Genomic DNA, 14,260 nt, shown 5'->3' with positions numbered 1-14,260 from the left:
AACACAACCATACAATATAAAAAGGTAACATACAATTTTCGGCATACTTCCCTATTTTTTTAGATGTACTAAATAAAAACAATCACTGTTATCTTTTCAGAACACTTTTAATATATAACATCGTATTTACAAATATTTCACATATGACACTATGTAGTTAAGACCCCCCCCCACACAGGTTTTCTTATTTGACAAAATGTTCAACATAAATATAATTAAACAGCATTTCCCCCCATTTCACAATTACAGTATAAATTCCACAGTAGCACAGCTGACTACCGCAGTCAGTTACAAAGTGCTGCCCTTATGTCCTTCATTTTTTCTTTAAATACAAAAATACCACCATATCCAACGGTAACATCGCTAGTAAATTTCTAGCTGCTGCGCTATGACGACGTACAGTGAAGCGAATCGGCTCGACATTCAAAACGGTGGGCGGGATTGGTCCTTGACAGCAAATCGTTTACGCAATGGCAACGCGAAACGTTGTACGGGAAAAACGTGAAGTGCCGAAGAGGTCACGTTCGTAAACGATTAAGATAGTGTGGAGTATCACATTAAAAATGTTTTGTTTGCGCTGTAATTTAAAAATATATATTATTTGCGGAAAATGGTTTCATGATCACATACCGTTAAAACAGTTGTAAAGCCAAATTGATTGACCGCTACAGCCAAAAATGTGCAGGTCCACAAGTGTTTCTTAAATTTTGGCAAGTTGCACTTTAACGCAGACTGGTCAAATATTTTGTTCTTAAGGCATGACCATATAGGATTTATGACCACCTTATGCATTTGATTGCAGGTAATAGACCACTAGGAGATGAAATTTAGATAAGCATTACCAATAATAAGCGAAATGTGAACTTGTGCTCTATAGAGGGTGGAGCACAGATATTTTTCACTCAGCACCAAATATTCCTACTTTGTGATATTTGTACTTTAAACTTCGTACCAGAAATCTTTATTTCAAACATAAAAAATTCCTAACATTTTACAATATGGTTGTCTTTGTTAACATTTTCAAATGCATCACATGAACTAACAATAAGCAATATAGTCTTTTAGTATTTATTATTTGTTAAATATAATCAATTAAATGTAAGTTCATGCTAAACTAATAATTAAACACAGTTAAAGTATTACTTATTGCTAGATCATTTTAGCTAATTCATTAGCATTAGCTGTTAACAAACACACTCGTATTGTAAAGTGCTACCAAAAAATTAAAATACTGACTCATGTGACAATCTTTAAGCTGACAAGGGCAAATGCTTTGCTAAACATTACTGAAATTTTTTATTTTAGTTTTGACATTTTAATTTGCATCAGAAGTACTAGTTGATTGAAACTAGTAGCTTCCAGTTTCCGTCAACGAAGCAAACATGAATTCACAGCTTTTAAAGTTTTACCAAACATCTACTCCCAAGATCCGGTCGACGTGGAACTCAGAGTCAAACAGCTGCCTATTGAGTATTTAAGGATACATATTTTAGACATGCTATGTACTACACACACCCTCCTAATAAATAATTAATTAGTCAAAGCACCAATCGGTTTTAGAGGCAAACAGCTGTGAAATTTGGCAGCAATGACTCATTTTCAGTGTAGCTGACACAAAGCTGGTGGCTTGTGAATTTAGGATTTAATTTAGAGAGAACTTGCGATATTCTCACTGAAAATATTCGGTAACGGTAGCTAGTACTTCATGAAAGACAGGGTTCAAGGCGCAGGAGTAAAACTGAACAAAATGTGTATCATTAAAAGCTGATTTGTTCAGTTGCGAACTGGTTTTGTTAAACTTTTAAAAAGTTTAAAAAAGTTAACAGTTTAAAGTTAAATTTTAAACTTAAACATTAAAATGTGTGCAGTCACAGTCGGGAAAAGGGAAGCGAAGGGGCGAGCACCCGTTGTTCACTGTTCAAAAAAAATAAATAAACAGCCTGGAAAACGTAAAATGTTAGATGCAGGAGTTCATTCTGACATGGATTGTGGCTCATTTCAGCTTTTGGCACGAAAGCAAATGTACGTTTGTTTCTCCGATCCCGAAATGAACATTATTGACAGTACCCATTAATCAGTGACCTGATATTTTTAGTAAATGAAAATCCCTTTCATTGTTTGTCGCTGTTAAAGTGCAATAGTGCTTTTCGTCTATATTCTGGCTTGCGCCGGTCACGTCCGCTGCCTTCCAGCAGGGGCTACAGCGAGCCGAGCATCATTCTCACTGGCAGTAGTTGGGACCTCCGAGAATCCGAGGGTTTTACTCCTCCTTTTCTGTAGGTTCGGTCTCGTACGGTTTTACAATCTCCTCTTCGTAAACTTTCAGGATCGCTTCGCAGACGAAACGGTACTGGCTCTGCGAAGAAAATGTAAAATAATTAATACAGCCGATCAAAGATCTGGTCGCACGAGAGCGTGTCGCGCGGATACTCACAGGGGTTTGGATCATCATGGCACGCTGGTCTCTCATGGTTCTTACGATGTCTAACGGATAAACGGGCTGACCGCTCTCTATCAGACACATCGCTGTCTCCATGGTGATGAGAACGCCGGTGCGTCCAATCCCGGCACTGCAAGAGGAGAGTCAAGCTTTTATGATCAATGCAGCAATGTTTCTTTGTTTACTTGATGATTGATGAACGGTTTAATGTTAGCGAGACATTTTTCAGGCCTGACCTGCAGTGAACCACCACAGGTTCCTGCGTTTCGGCTCTTTTGCCGCGTACTTGACTGACGAAGTTTAGGAAATCGGATGAATCTTCCGGTACGCCGTGATCGGGCCACGCCATGTACTGCATCTGACAGATCTGTCGATCTTCTTTAGTCTAAAAACACAAGCAAAGGAGACTTTAATGCAGTTTTATTAAGTTTCATTTAAGAGCGTGACATCACACTAACGTCTAATACTGGAAAAAAACATTTCTTACTCCGTATTTTTGTTTTGTTTGTTTGTTTACAATCAAAGATACATTTAATCTTGAAGCAAAATGACAAGTCTTTTTTGGGGGGGGGAAATCTAATTGAAAGTGTTTATACATAAAAAATGAAAAAATATTTAACAATGGGGTGAAGATAATAATTGAAGTTTAACCTTAATTCAACTAAATTTCATGTAATTCTGTAAAACAAGACAAAAATTCTAACGATTAAATATTTTAGCATTGTTTTTTATTATTAGAATAATATTATTAATTATATATTTTACACACCAAAAATATTAATTATATTGCTGTGTAAGGCTATATAAGTGCGTATAAATACAATGTATTCAATTTCCTTTTTATGGTATTACAGTTTAAAAAAACACGGAGAAAGTGTTTTAAACTGGTCTACAAAAACATGGAATAACCGAAGAAATGGGATGTCTGACCTCCACGTGTGTAAGTGTCAGATCTCTGAGCAGATATGCAGAATTTCCATCTTCAGATACACATGTAACCTGGAAGTCCCCATACATGCTACTCGCAGAAGCATTCGGCCAGTACTGATGACACTTCACCTAGAGACAAAACATACCTTTATTTAAAACTGATGTTATTGGTTAATAATAACCCACACCAAAAGGTATAAACACAATTTTGATCTTTTTCCATGTTTCACATTATTGTTAAAATATTCCTACCCTGCCACGTTCGACTTGTGTCGTGAGCATAACCACCAGGGGGGCGCTCTGTTCCCAAACCATCTGCCAGAAATCAGAGCAGGTACCAGGAAGAGGCCCTTGACAGGCGATATACCGCTTTACTTCACCTGTTCTGGGGATCTCCATCTAAAATAAATCACACGAACACATTCATCTCTCTAAAAACAAAAGAAACTACTAATGTAATAAAAAATAACGATAATCAGAGAAGAGCGCTCACGTTGATGTAATTTGCATTGATGTAGTCATCCGCCCCCTTTAATACGACTCGTGTAGCGTCATCTGTGTAATAAAACGTTATGAACGTTCAGCCAATCAAAGAGAGTTTTACTTGAATATAAAAATATAAAAATGCAAGCATTGTACTGTACTCACACGGGGAAATATCCCGATAGCGGTTTTTAGAGACGTTTTGTGGCAGCCTGGCACATGACACGGACATCCCAAGCCGTTTTCTGTACAGTTGCTATAGGAGAAACACATACTTCCAATAAAAAAGATGTTTTGGTGTATAAAAATTGTTTATGACCTATTATAATCATGCATAATGGATACCTGTATGTAAGAATGTAAGTGCATGTGCCTTCTATTTTGTTCAGGTATACAAAAACGGCTTATCTTGACCTTGTTGCTTGTTAATATTGGCAAAATGTTGTCGTTGCAATATTATCATGTAATAATAAACAAACTAAATTAAGATGGCTTTCAGTACACAAGGCCACGACATCAAAACAGCAAACAGGAAGTGGCCTGGTTAGCTTGAAAACAACAGGAAATACTAAAAAAGCATAGGCCAAAAATATGACAGCCAAAACACACAAATAAAAAAATCTGAAGGTTTGACCTTCTCAAATAAAAGTTTTTATTTAATTAAAAAATTTAACTCGAGCTTACTCACATCAAACTGCGCGAGGACCGTTCCGCTGGAAAGACCGTCTTTCAACAGCTGAATGGAGGATTTTAGACTATCAGCATCTGAGTGGGACTGATCCAGACTGGACGTCTCAGGAATGTACTGGAAATCTGGCTCCAGGTCCAACTTCTCCTGGTCTTCATCTACATCATAGATGGCTGGAGGTAGATATAAAGAGAGTTTTTGCTTTGTGTTGATTTTTTTATTTAAAATGTTTATATTTAATGCATTTAACTTCATTTTTAGTTTTTATATTGTTAATTATGGTTTAATTTTTAACTATTATTTTAGTTTTTTTTTTTGCAATTTCTTTTATTTTAAATGGGCTTTCATTTTTATTTTTAACTTATTTAATTTAATTTTTAGTTTATATATATTAGTTAATTAATTTTTAACTATTATGTTATGTGGTTTTGTTTTGTTTTATTATTATGTGTTTATTATTATTATTTGTATGTTTTTATGTGTTAATATAGATTTAATTTATTTCATTTCAGTTGTAGTTTTTAATTGTTTTACTTATTTTCAGTTAATAATTTTATTGCCTTAAGAAAGACCGAAATAAAAATGAACACATGGAGTCAGAAAAATCAGTCAGTAAAATATATTAAATATTAAAATATTTGTTAAATAAATTACTAAATAAAAAGAATAACAAATGAACATGTAAAAGTGATAAATAGTATTACATTATTTCATATAATAAATAAATTAAATATCAAGAATATTAGTATTATATTTGTAAGCTACATCCAGGCGGGTCGTACCATTGGGTCTGACCAGCAGGATGAGCTCTCCTGATTGGTCCTCACAGCTGGCTTTGATTAGCATAACCACATCATCGTGAGTGTGCTCCGAGATATCTCGACCGTTGATCAGCACAACCTGATCGCCTTCGTTCAGGCGCGGCATGCACATGTCAGCCTGTCAGAGGTCAAAGGTCACAGATTAGGGTGCAGTCACAGACCAATACTGAAGGGTCAGACGTTCAAGTTCAAGTTCAATTCCAATTCCATTATTTTAATGTCAGCCGACATTAAAATAAAAAAATTAACATACTGGAGTTCCTGGAGCCACACGGGACACTATGATGGGCATCCTCTGATCAGCGCCACCCTGTGGATATAAAAGGTAATTCTTTAAAAAAACCATTTCACATTTTTTTGTAACAAATATTGTTCTTTTTTATTTTGTAATGCGTGTTTTTTTATTTTTAATTAATTAATTAAATAGTTTTTAATTCATCTACAATTTACCTTAACATTAAATCCAAAGCGCCCATTTTCGTCCGGCCTCATTTTAATCAGCACAAGATTATCATGAGGAACCGCTCCATTCTGAAAACCAATGAAAATATGAATCAAACTGACAACAAAGACGATAAAAAGCACACGTAAGAAGGAAATATGTGTTTTTCGCACCATGCTCTTTCCTGACGCCGCAGGTACGTTGTAAAATTCAGTCAGGTGGTTGTCCAGCTCATGTTGGGACTGGGATCTGCCGTTTTGGGTGAGAGGGTCTTTCCTGGACTGTTTCGGGGGCAACGCCGGTGGCTGTTCATCAGCTGTTACATCTGGAGACCTGAAAAACGTATTTAAAGGTACAGTAGTGAATATCACAGCGTTTATGGACACTTGAGAGATCTTTGAATTTGTATTATATTGGAAAGAAAAGTCATTCAAAACCAGTTCAGAGGTTCTGGAACAAACTTAAACTTAATTTGTTTGCTAAATGTTATTTAAGATAACATCTATCCAATGCCACGATAATATTTCTATAATAAATTACGCCTGTTTTGCTGAAAACAATGATAAATCTCTAATGTGAAAGAGCCATGTAGATGTATAAAATGTCACACAAACATTCTGGATAACACGCACATGCTTGCATAAAAGCGCACAAATGTGTTTTGTTAAGAGAACAGCGCCATCTGTAGCATTTAAAGGGAATTAAATATCACACCTCTGTTAAAACCTTAAGGCAAGTCCCAGACTAAAATAAATGTGAGACCCGTCTCAACTGAATATAACTTGTCCAGAAATATCTTAAAATATATCAGTGCCATTGTTTTGTCTCGAGACGCTCACCTGTAATGTTTTCTTTCAAGGCTTTTTATAAAAGTGACAAACATCTTAATTCAACTAAGGCATAATTCTGGCTTAAACTAAGCCTTGTCTGTGAAACAGGGCCTACGTCTGTTCATTTTGTTATTTATTAATATTATAAATATACTCTATCCTATATAATATATACAGTATTAAAAAATATGTATTTACTTCTAAAGCATCTTTTAAAAATACTTGAAAACTTAAGGTACAATTTAGCAACTAAACTATAAAAAAACTAGAAATATATATTTTTAAATAATAAATTAATAACATAAATACTATAAAATTACTATAAAAATGCTATTAAATAAATAAATCATTACGTGAGTTAAATAAGCCATGTATTTTTAGGAGAATGAAAACAAATCAAATAAATATATAAATTATATAAATATATTTATATTATATTTATATAAGTTATATAAATATAACTTGATAAAAACTAAAATAAATAAATGTATGAATAAATAAATAAGATAAAATACTGACCCAATAAGATACAAATGTAAATTAACCAAGTAACATTCCATTTCCCATGATCATTCTTACATTTTTCATTATGTAACACTATGTAGTCTAGGCAACGACAATGATTTATGATCAGTAGAAGGTGGTCTGTACGAGCGGTGCTGTATATCTGCTGAGTGTTAGCAAGGATTTCCAGCAATTAATCAAAGCACGGCTTATTTGCATACCAGGCGGAGAGTATTAAGACCCAGGACTGTTGCTCACAGAGAGAGAAGCCATGTCACGCGCACACGCACACACACACACACACACACACACACACACACACACACACACACACACACACACACACACGGTCTCATTATGAATGCTTAGATTTCCAGCATGAAAGTTCCTCTGCTCTGCAGTCCACAGACAACGCACAGCCAAGGCCTCCGGGACATTTACATAATAAAAACAACTGGGACAAACAAAAAAATGTTGCCGTTAGAACGAAAAATAAGGAACGTTTCGACAGTCAGGCGAAAGAAGGAGAGACATACGACGCATCTTTTGTGTTGTTTATAAGTTGGATGCTTAAATGTAGCTGAAATGCAACACTGAGATGATGGAGAGCATAACATTTTTAAAATGCATGAAGACAAATGGTAATGCTAGCGGCCGTAGTACATTCAAATTGACTGACACAGAAAAAAATGTGAAGCAAAATTTTTTTTTGCTTAAAAACAAAATAATTAATAAAAACAATCATCAATTTGATTTATTTAAGTAGCTATTGGTCGAAGAATTACAATAAAATAAATTAAATTCAAATAAAGCCAAATTAAAACTAAAATATTAAATTAAAACTAAAATGAAAGATTTAAAATAAAATACAAATATAATAATGTTATTGTCATTTTTCATTACTAAAATAAGATCTAGTTTATAAAGATAATCTATCACATTTCACGTTGAAATAGTATTTTCTCCAGGAAATGCAAATCTGGTTTATTCTTTAAATTGTTTTCAGATCAGATTTGGAAACGATGACACTGCAAATTTAGATTGTCGGGCAGAGCTGAGAAAGGAAGCTGGTGCGTGGTCACAGATTATTCCAATGGAAAATGTTGGCGTGTTCACAAGCTCGAGTTCAATCGCACGTCAGCGTAACACGGCGAGCTGTGCCAACCACAAAGCTGAAAGCGATTTCCCCGACTCTGAAACTACCAGATTCTCAGGCCGAAAGGTGTGTGAAAACAGAGTTTAACCACCGATGTGTCATTTCAACAGAAGCGAGGTCGAGCGATATCAAACCTCAGGTTACATGTGAACGTCTGCGTCTGACGTCCAGCGCTAAAATAAGAACGCGTTTTCACAAGGGAAAGTTTGAATTTGGGTAGTTGACAAATAAACCGTAAATGTGTCCTATAAATATAAATATAACTAATATAAAATAATATATTATTAACAGTTTGTTTTCACATTTTTGCTTTACCTATGCTTTTCAGCTACCCAATATGCAAACTTGCAGACAACATAAATATTTGGGTAAAAATACAAACCATAAACCATAAAAGAAAACAAAGCAGATCAAATCATATTTTTTTCAAGACAACAAAAAAGCAAATATAAATACGATGTGGTTCTCAAATCACAGAGATACCGTCCTTCAGCATGATATTTTGCATAATGAAAGTTTACAGAAAATACCAAAAATGCTTGAAAAAATATAAGTTGGATAATATGAATAAATATTGATGTGACATTGCAGAACTAAAAGCTCTAAACAAAATAGCAGTCATAATAATACGATTAATCAATTAATCGATTAATCGGATTGATATTTGATTAATCATATCCGATAATCACAGACGAAATTTGCATCGACCATCGAAAAACACATGCCGGTCGATCACGGCACAACAGACGAATACTAAAATCATTTTAAAAGTCACAAAATTGAATTTCGTACAGAAAAATTATATTTCCAGTATGTGGGCAGTTGTCACTTATTTTACAAACACTGATTTATTCTTTCAAACTTACGGTGTTGAATCTAGACTGATGCTGTTCGCTTGCGTGGAGGACGCAGACTTGTGGTTGGTGAACGTCTGACATGGCGAGTCATCGATCACGTGATCGACCAGGTGACCGATGGAGGACGGCCTGACACGCGCCCCCTCTGTGTTAAACACAGAGTTGCTACTGAAAAGAGAAACGAAGACATTGATATAAAACCCTTTAAACCATCTGTGTGTGTATGACTACACACGTTTAGTAAGACGTGTGTGTGTGCGCGTGTGTGAATTTGTGTGACTACACAAGAGATGTAGTCAGACTGTTATCGTTTGTGTGCGTGTACATGTTTGTTTGCGTGCAGGTTTGCTTTTTCAATATAGTTATGGCGGTCACTATGGTTTATAAACTAGCAAACCTGTCATGACGCAGATAAGATAAGTCTGTAAGATGTCTGCTTACGGTCTGCTGTGTAAAAACAAACATCTTAGAGCAGTTTCGCATACATTTTAAATCATAAACATCCTACCGACATCTTCTAGATGTCTATACGACGTCTCAAAGACGTATTGCAGATGAGCAAACATTCCCAAAAATATGTCTCGCAGATGTAAACGCAGACATCAAATAGACGTCTCCCGGATGCATGCGTGATCTGATTTAAATGTAATAACGTCAATAGGTTCGCACGAGGTTTAGAGGATAAATCATATCACAGTTTACTTTAAAACCAATGGAGGTCAAGGGAAAGTCCCAAGCATGACAAAGGAAAACAAACGTTTGTGTGTGGTTGTGTTTTAATCCACACGTTTGATCTTCGTTGCCTGTGCATAAAACTCACTGATTCGGCGAGTCCGGTGGAGAACGGTTCGGCAAGCTTTGAGTCTCCAGTCGGTCATCCGAGAGAGAATTTCTACTGACGGTCTCCCAGTCCAAACCGCTCATGAGTCTCCGGACCAGAGGCTTGCTCGGTGACCTGGAAACACATCAGACAGACGTCAGATTGGTTATAACGTGTCAACCTAACTGTCACCTGCACCAGATCCACAGGAAACATCGTACAGTTCAATTCCAAAGATACTCGGAATAATAAAACGTAGAGCTGGTACATTTTATCATTTTTATATATTTTTTTTTTGTTTTTTAAAACATTGTTAAGTATATATATTTATTTTACATTATATTTATTTTTAAAATATATATATTTGTGTTATTTTTTTATTTATTTTTTAGCCCCATTTACACTTTTCACGTTAGCCCCATTTACACAAACAAACAAACAAACTCGCTTTCCCATTACATTTTTCACACGCATGCTACCACAACAATACAAAATTTCCAACTAAATTCTAGTAAAACGTCAATAAGATTCAAACAAAAGCCAATACTTTCCAAACAAACACTAGCTTACGAACAAATGCGTTTTCCTTACGACGTTCGTACACGTGGTGCTTCCAAAAGCCAAAGACATCTAACAATTCCTCGACAAAACCGTGACCCATACCATAACCCAGTAACACTTTCGAATCTTTTGAGGACGTGTCGTCGTATCGTAAATCAAATACCTTCTTGAAGTATGATGAACCATAAACTGTAGTTTGAGTTTCAGCCTCAGCATCTTCGAACAAACGCTGCTCTCTCTCGAGTGTGTTTCACAAACGTGCGTACTATTCATGGCTTGGCTCGAGCTTCCTGTGTTTGGGTGTCGTTCTGAGAATACGCGACCACACATGCAGACGCTCGAGCGTTAATATCACACCCATAATGCAACACACCTCAACACTTACAGACACACGATGACACTCATGTGGTCTAATATAACACTTACAAGCACTACGTGGTTTCATATTGTTGTCTATAGTGTTTTGAATTAGAACAAGACGCACGCATCACTTCTTGTGCATCTAGACAGTATACGTGTGTATTTAAAAGGTTTTTAAGAAAACAGAAACAATTGTTCAAACCCAAAGAGTATAGAGGTGTAAAATGAATGCAGATTGTAGAGGTAAAATAATCTGGATTTGGATCAATTTGATGAGAAAAATTTGTGTTCATGTTGAGATCTTCAGTAATATTGACTTTGTATTGCAAATCTGAGCTCAGTTTGAGACATTATTGAGATCTCTTCTGAAACTGTAATGGAGAGATTTCTGACACTTTTTCCTCAGGTGAAATATTTGAGACGCAGAAAAGATTTAAGCAAAAGTTCAATTTGCTCTCCACTTAATCTCATTGATGTCTTGAAGAAATAATAAAGAAATCTAATCTGTGGTTTGTTTTATGGGAGTAGCCAACTGCGTTACATAGCTACTTCAAAAATGGAAACAGGGGATGATGTGAGAATGTTAGGGATGGCGACGTGCGAGCCATAGATTTTATTTTATTTGTAGTAAACCTTAATTTTACCATGTTTTTTTGTTGTAAAATCATGATAATAGAAATAGTAAGTAATCCGTCAACAAACATGGGTTCTAAACTTTTACTATAATAAAATCATCGACGAAGAGCCAAGAGATTCTCTCGTGTACACCGCGGTCGCTATCGGCGTTCAAAATAATAGTTTTATCATTAAAACGTAGTTTATAGCTCAGATGTCATTTTTTAAAAGCTTTTCAAAAACGGCCAAACAAAACGCAACAAAACGTTGACACTTCCACCTCAAGATGCCTCAAAACTAAAAAAAGCCAATAAAACGACAAAGACATTTATCCTATATTTTTTTGTAAAGTCTCTGTGAACCGCAAGTTGCGATCGTTTTTACCATCGTATTTTGACGCATTTCCGAGTGACATGGAATTTCAATGAGAAAAATAGTGGGCGTGGCTTTTGCCTTTCTCTACGATTTGATTGGATGTATAAAAACAGCCGTTGCATTTTGAAATTATACTGGCGGCAGCAGACTGACAGTTGAAGGGGAGGACTTAACGGATGCTCCGCCCAGGCCGTCTAGCATAGGTCATTTAAGATGGATAGTCACTACAGGACGGAAGTGCCTTTTTAAGATTTTAACTGAAGATTATGAATAATTTTAAAAAGAGAATGACCCACATTGATAAACACTGCAATATTTCATGAAAAAAAGGCATTGCCATTTTTAATTTCACTGGGACTTTAAAAATGGATAACAATGGATAATAAAAGTGTGTCACTGTACCTGGCAAAAACTCTGTTTTTGTTTCCTCTTTCCTTGCCGTACTGTACAGACTGGGCCTCTGTCCTTCCGCTGTCAAAAAAAAAGAACATTGTGTCATTGTCATTTTGGAAAATAATTTTTTGTCGGCATCAGAACAAATAACTTTAAAACTGGTGATGCAGCATCTTACTGTCGTGACAAACTCAAGAAATACAATAACTGACTTCTACCGCCGTAAAAAGCAGACGAAAGTATTGCATATAAATTCTGTATCTGCTCTATGTGTTACCTCCGAACTTTACAAGTGTTTAAACATCTCACCAGTAGCGGAATTTGGATCCGAGGGTGAAGTACTGCAGAAACAGGTTCCTCTCAGGAGGAACGGGCCGCTCCAGTCTGAAGAACGTATGATGCTCCACACATGCCTTCCATATGTTCTTACATGCTCTGTAGTTCATCATGTTAAAGCCCAATAAAGACTCGGGGTTTTCACTCTGTGACGGCGGAAATAGAACGAAGACAGAATGTGAAGAAGATAAAGTAAAATGTGACAATGACAAGAAAAAGTATTAAGGAAATTGTGTAGTCGTACTCACCAGTTCTTTTCTTAATTGTATAAAAAACTGTTTAGATTTAAAAGATATTTTTACAATTTTCAACCTGAAAGAGAGAAAGGGTGGGGGGGATTAAATCAAATTAAATGACGGGTAGAAATGATTAAATATGAAAAAAGAATATATATATATATCAAACGATTAATCGTGATTAATCGCATCCAGAATAAAAGTTTGTGTTCACGTAATTTATGTCGGTCTACTGTGCTAATTAATGTTGCATTCATGAACACATACACATCAATGCATTTATTTTAGAAAAATATAAAATATAACAATAAATAAACGTTTATTTAGAATTGAAATTATTGGTAAATATAAATAATACATTTAAATATTTCCTAAATATATAGACAAGTATGTGTATGTTTTGTGTTTATAAATACAAAATTAATATGCACTGTACACAGATATATATGATGTAAACAAACTTTTATTCTGGATGCGATTAATCGTTTGACAGCCCTAATATATATATGTATATATATCGACAACATCAGAACAGTATTTTATTTGATTATTGAAGTATATTGAAATATAAATAAATGCAAATTCCTATGTAAATATTAATCATATAAAATTTCAATTAAAAAACATGATTAATTAAAAATATAAAATATATACTATTGAAAATGAAATATAAATTAATATTTTATTTTCAAGACATTTTAATTAATCTTTTATTTTGAAGAGTTTTTAATTAAAGGTAAATCAAACACATTTTTTCCGATCATGTTGAATATAATGTGATTATATCACCCTTAACAAAACTATAAAACTCACCATGGAAAGTGGTTGATTCGTACCCTGTCCTTATAGATCGCGATACCAGCAGACAAAACTCCGATGTAAAACTCAGCGTTACAGTGGTCCTGAAATCAACAGGATGAACTGGTAACCAGAATGATGGTGTTTCCATGGCAACATCAATATCATTGTGTTTTCAAGGTCAATTGGGCATCTGGCTTACTGGTTTGATTTCAAGTAAGAATCAATGTGCAATTAGCAGCCATTAATAATTTTATAATTGTGTTACTATATTTGTTCGGTTTTTGTCAATTATATGTCCCAATTAAAAAAGCAATAGATAAGTGGCAGACAGGGGGGTAAAAACGCCCCGTTACTCACCCGAGCATAGTGCAATTCCACACCGTATAACTCCAGCATGCGAGCGGCATTCAAGTAGTTAAACTCAGACTGAGCTGGAGTGAGTCCACTGAGAGAAAGAGAGAGACTATATCTCAGAGAGCCACAAACAATGAACTGCCTTGTTTCTTCAAATACGCTTCTATGTGTGTGTGTGTTCAGCTGCGAGTCTTTGTTCTGCGGTCTCCGCTGACACTCAGTTAAATCGAAGAATCATGAACACAGTGAAGTATTTCA

General features: G+C 35.2%; 1 protein-coding gene across 5 annotated transcripts in view; it reads right to left on the bottom strand.

Annotated features, from left to right (window-relative positions):
• Nucleotides 1-24: 24 nt before the first annotated feature.
• The window catches only part of ptpn4b (protein tyrosine phosphatase non-receptor type 4b), a 22,566-nt gene continuing 8,330 nt past the window's right edge, over nucleotides 25-14,260 (bottom strand). For 2 of the 5 annotated variants that reach the window (XM_057326362.1, XM_057326360.1), the window contains exons 9-27: nucleotides 14,006-14,093; nucleotides 13,661-13,749; nucleotides 12,860-12,923; nucleotides 12,585-12,757; nucleotides 12,285-12,353; nucleotides 9,972-10,106; nucleotides 9,161-9,316; nucleotides 5,978-6,137; nucleotides 5,813-5,893; nucleotides 5,616-5,672; nucleotides 5,324-5,480; nucleotides 4,542-4,714; nucleotides 4,019-4,109; nucleotides 3,864-3,925; nucleotides 3,623-3,769; nucleotides 3,371-3,499; nucleotides 2,677-2,825; nucleotides 2,435-2,570; nucleotides 25-2,356 (exon numbers count right to left, since the gene is read on the bottom strand). In XM_057326362.1, the coding sequence (XP_057182345.1) occupies nucleotides 2,261-2,356; nucleotides 2,435-2,570; nucleotides 2,677-2,825; nucleotides 3,371-3,499; nucleotides 3,623-3,769; nucleotides 3,864-3,925; nucleotides 4,019-4,109; nucleotides 4,542-4,714; nucleotides 5,324-5,480; nucleotides 5,616-5,672; nucleotides 5,813-5,893; nucleotides 5,978-6,137; nucleotides 9,161-9,316; nucleotides 9,972-10,106; nucleotides 12,285-12,353; nucleotides 12,585-12,757; nucleotides 12,860-12,923; nucleotides 13,661-13,749; nucleotides 14,006-14,093 (2,212 nt within the window). In that variant the 3' untranslated portion in view covers nucleotides 25-2,260. Of the gene's footprint in view, nucleotides 2,357-2,434; nucleotides 2,571-2,676; nucleotides 2,826-3,370; nucleotides 3,500-3,622; nucleotides 3,770-3,863; nucleotides 3,926-4,018; nucleotides 4,110-4,541; nucleotides 4,715-5,323; nucleotides 5,481-5,615; nucleotides 5,673-5,812; nucleotides 5,894-5,977; nucleotides 6,138-9,160; nucleotides 9,320-9,971; nucleotides 10,107-12,284; nucleotides 12,354-12,584; nucleotides 12,758-12,859; nucleotides 12,924-13,660; nucleotides 13,750-14,005; nucleotides 14,094-14,260 lie in introns of all 5 variants that reach the window. The other 3 variants (XM_057326357.1, XM_057326359.1, XM_057326361.1) reach the window with 2 other exon arrangements.

The sequence above is a fragment of the Triplophysa rosa genome, linkage group LG25 (genome assembly GCF_024868665.1).
Source record: "Triplophysa rosa linkage group LG25, Trosa_1v2, whole genome shotgun sequence".
Taxonomy (NCBI): domain Eukaryota; kingdom Metazoa; phylum Chordata; class Actinopteri; order Cypriniformes; family Nemacheilidae; genus Triplophysa; species Triplophysa rosa.
The sequence above is the reverse complement of the archived record's forward strand: the minus strand, read 5'-3'. Positions and strand labels throughout refer to the sequence as shown.